At 58.6% G+C, this 3,891-nt stretch overlaps 1 protein-coding gene across 1 annotated transcript in view; it reads left to right on the top strand.

Moving 5' to 3' along the window:
* PLEKHA4 (pleckstrin homology domain containing A4) overlaps nt 1-3,891 on the top strand; it is a gene marked incomplete at its 3' end in the record, with an annotated part of 24,224 nt that overhangs the window by 556 nt on the left and 19,777 nt on the right. The window contains exons 2-4 of the mRNA XM_015567964.1: nt 130-306; nt 1,611-1,718; nt 3,770-3,842. Coding sequence (XP_015423450.1) covers nt 223-306; nt 1,611-1,718; nt 3,770-3,842 — 265 coding nt within the window. The remainder of the gene's footprint in view (nt 1-129; nt 307-1,610; nt 1,719-3,769; nt 3,843-3,891) is intronic.

Genomic DNA, 3,891 nt, shown 5'->3' with positions numbered 1-3,891 from the left:
ACAGACAGCTGCCCCCTCCCCGCAGCTGCCAGTGCCGCCCACCTCTCTTGGCATCACCCTCGGTATGCGGGCCCAGGCCGGGCCTCGCCCAGCCCCCCGGTCCCCACACAACAGGCTCTTTCTCCGCAGCCTGCTCCGACCTGCGAGCCCCTGACCTCGGCTCCGTCCCCAGCCGGGTCAGCTGCAGGGACGCGCACACAGCCCCTTTCTTTCTCGCCCTCGATGGAGGAGGGCCGGCCTCGCAGCAGCCTCAGCCTGGCCAGCAGCGCCTCTACCATCTCGTCGCTCAGCAGCCTGAGCACCAAGGTGGGAGCCTCCTGGTGGGGCTGGGGAGGAGGACGGGGTTCGGGCTGCCCCCTCCTCCCGTTGCCTAGCCCTGGGTGGGGGCCACCCCAGGGACTCCGGTGGTCAAGAGCCAAGATCCTTAGCAACAGGGTCTGCCCGGCCTAGGTAGGGCCCGCACTGACCACCCGCTGCAGCTAGGAATTCCGACGCACTTCCAGCCGTCCCCACCCCTTGCATTTTCCTGATTCAAAGCCAGAGGCACCACCAGATGGAGTCTGGCTGCTAAGACAGGCCACGCCCCAGCCACGAGCCACGCCCCCCCGAGCTCGGATGCGGTGGCCACTCGGTGACTCCTGAGCCCCCTGCCCAATCTCTAGCCATGCATGCGCCCAGGGCTGAGATCCAATAAGGAGAGACCTCTCTCTGACCACCAGGCCCCGTCAGGCCCAAGATACGTGCATCCCATCTGGTCGCCCAGCCCAGAGTTCGGTGACACCGGGTTCCTTGTCTTCCCTCCGTTCCCCTCCCTCATTCCCTTTCCCAAGTTCCGAGTCCATAGATTCGACCCTGACCTTGCCCAGCTCCATCCCTGAGGGCAGCTGTGGGAATGCGGCCCTGGATGCCTGAGACCCCGTGTGCCCAGGAGAGAGAGGGGCTTTGTCTGTTGGGATGGAGCAGTGGTCGGCCAACTGCGGCTCGCGAGCTACATGCAGCTCTTTGGCCCCTTGAGTGTGGCTCTTCCACAAAACACCACGTGCGGGCGCGCACGTACGGTGCGATTGAAACTTGGTGGCCCATGCGCAGAAGTCGGGATTTTGTGGAAGAGCCACACTCCAGGGGCCAAAGAGCCGCATGTGGCTCGAGAGCCGCAGTGTGCCCACCACTGGGATGGAGTGATTCGGGGGCCCCTCCACCCTGGATGTGGTTGCTAAGCGATGCCTCTCTCTGGCCCTGAGCGTCCTTTGATTCTAACTCATCGCACGGAGGCCGCCTGATTATGGGGACTTCCCAGGCAATACTTCCAGTTCAGACCTCAAAGGCTGCCCCACGTCTCCGGCTCTGGCGGCCAAGGGCATCCTCCCCTTGGCGGTGGACCCTTCGCTCCAAAATTCCTTCCCCACGGACCAGCCTCTTCCCTGCCTCTGAACACCTATTTCCACTCGTGAAAAGGGTCTCAGCTCTGCACTGTGCAAGCCCATTCTGACCTCAAAACTCAGCTCCCTCCTGCACCTGGTCTCCATGGGCACCAGATGAGGGGGTCGCCCCCCTCCCCCTGCACTGCCCGCCCCCCTAAGCCTTGTTCACTTGCCTCCTTCTCTCCTCAGAAGCCCACCCGGGCAGTAAGCAAGGTGCACGCGTTCGGGAAGAGAGGCAATGCACTCAGAAGGGACCCCAACCTCCCGGTGCACATCCGAGGCTGGCTGCATAAGCAGGTGGAGTGAGCGGGAGAAGGGACCAGACACTCCGAGTGACGCCCGAGGCTGTGTCCCTGGCTGCCTGCTCTTCCTCTCCCTCCAAGTCTCCACATTTGTGTTGTTTTGTGTTGCTTTTGCTCTCATTCATTCTCCCCTTATTCTGTCATGGTTTCATCCATCCATTCCTTCACTCACTGACAACTTCTTCGACAGGACAGTGTGCCAAGCCCAGGGTCACATACCACACACATAGGCCAAGTATCCATAGTCCATTCAGGATGAGGGTGGGGGAGGGGTGGTTAACAAACTAGTATACAAATAAATGGAAGGAGTGAAATAATATGTTGTATATAATCCTATATAATAAAAGGCTAATATGCAAATCGACTGAAAGGCAGAATGACCGGTTGCTATGACACACACTGACCAGCAGGGGGCAGATGCTCAATGCAGGAGCTGCCCCTTGGTGGTCAGTGCGCTCCCACAGGGGGAGCGCTGCTCAGCCAGAAGATGGGCTTAGGGCTGGTGAGCACAGTGGCGATGGCAGGAGCCTCTCCCGCCTCTGTGGCAGCGATAAGGATGTCCCTGTGGGGAGTGGGCCTAAGCCATCAGTCAGACATCCCCCGAGGGCTCCCGGACTGTGAGAGGGCGCAGGCTGGGCTGAGGGACCTTCCCCCTCTGGGTGCACGAATTTCGTGCATTGGGCCTCTAGTATGTAAATAAAGTCCATGTGAAATCGATGATTTCAGATCACAGGAATTCCTGTGAAATGAGGTGCTGTGAAGAACTAACACGGGGATGTTTTCTAAAGTGGCTGAGGGATGAAAGCTACCTTTGTCTGTTGGTCAGGGAAGGCGTCTCTGAGGGGGTGACATACATTTGAGCTGAGAACTGAATGACAAGAAGGAGCCCCTCATGCTAAGATCTGGGGGGCAGAGGGAATCCGAAAGCAAAAGGACCCACCGCAGGCCAACGCTGGGTGTCTGGAGAAGCCAAGGGGACAGAGAGGCAGTGATTCTCAAAGTGCGTCCCAGGCTGGCAGCACCAGCAGCACCCGGGAGCTTGCTGGACAGGCGAGCTGTCGAGCTCCATCCCAGGTCCACTGACTCTGAGCCGTGGGGACTGGGCCCAGGAACCAGGTTTTGACAAGGCCGCCTGGGTGAGTCCTCTGCACGCCCAAGTTTCAAATACCCTGGAAGCCAGTGAACCAGGGTAAGGAACTGGCAGCTTATTCTAAGTGTGATGGTAAGCTCTGTTTTTGAGCAGGAAACACACACGATCTGATTTACTTTGAAAGATTCTATTGCTTCCGTGGGCAGGGATTGAAGAGTAGAGGGGCCCAGGTTGGCAGTGGAGTAGTGCTGGGACAGAGAGGATGGGGAGATGCAGGATGCGGGTTATAACTCCATGCCACCTTCCTGGCCTCTCTGTGTCTCAGGCTCCAGAACCATCAGATAGATCCAGCCCCTGCCCACGAGAGGCATGTATCTGTTCCAACTTTCCCGTAACCTCTCTCTCTATTTTTTTTGTTAATCCTCGCTGGAAGATATTTCCATTGATTTTTAGAGAGCGTGGAAGCGGAGGGGGTCGGGGGGAGATAGAGAGAGAGAGAGAAACATCGATATGAGTGAGACACCTCGACTGGTTGCCTCCTGCACCTGCCCTGAGCTGAGGCTGGGGACTGAGCCTGCAACCGAGGTCCGTGCCCTTGACCAGAATCGAACCCAAGACCCTTCAGTCTGCGGGCTCATGCTCTATCCACAGAGCCAAACCTGCTATGGCTTCTGTAACTTCTCAACCCCCAGTTGACAGATGAGAACACCCGAGGGTCCCAGTGGGAAAATGACTGTGTAAGCGCATAGTCTGCAAGTGGTGGAGCTGGGAGACGAACTCAGGTCTGACCGTGTCCAGAATCTTCCCTCCTCTCAAACTCCCGTCTTCCATCTGAATCTATTGCATCAGACGTGTTTCTGTCCGCCCCTCTCTCCGAGCCTTTGTCCCCAAGTGTCACCGTCTCCATCTCCTTTCCCCGACCCGCTCCTCATCCTCTCCTCCCTCTCTCCCCCCAGGACAGCTCCGGGCTCCGGCTCTGGAAACGCCGCTGGTTCGTTCTCTCCGGCCATTGCCTCTTCTACTACAAGGGTCAGTACCGCAGCCGGCCTGGGGCGAGGGACGCCTCTCCCACCCTCGC

This window comes from Myotis davidii, unplaced genomic scaffold (genome assembly GCF_000327345.1).
Source record: "Myotis davidii unplaced genomic scaffold, ASM32734v1 scaffold464, whole genome shotgun sequence".
Classification (NCBI taxonomy): domain Eukaryota; kingdom Metazoa; phylum Chordata; class Mammalia; order Chiroptera; family Vespertilionidae; genus Myotis; species Myotis davidii.
Note: the sequence above shows the minus strand (reverse complement) of the source record. Positions and strands in the feature narration are given on the sequence as shown.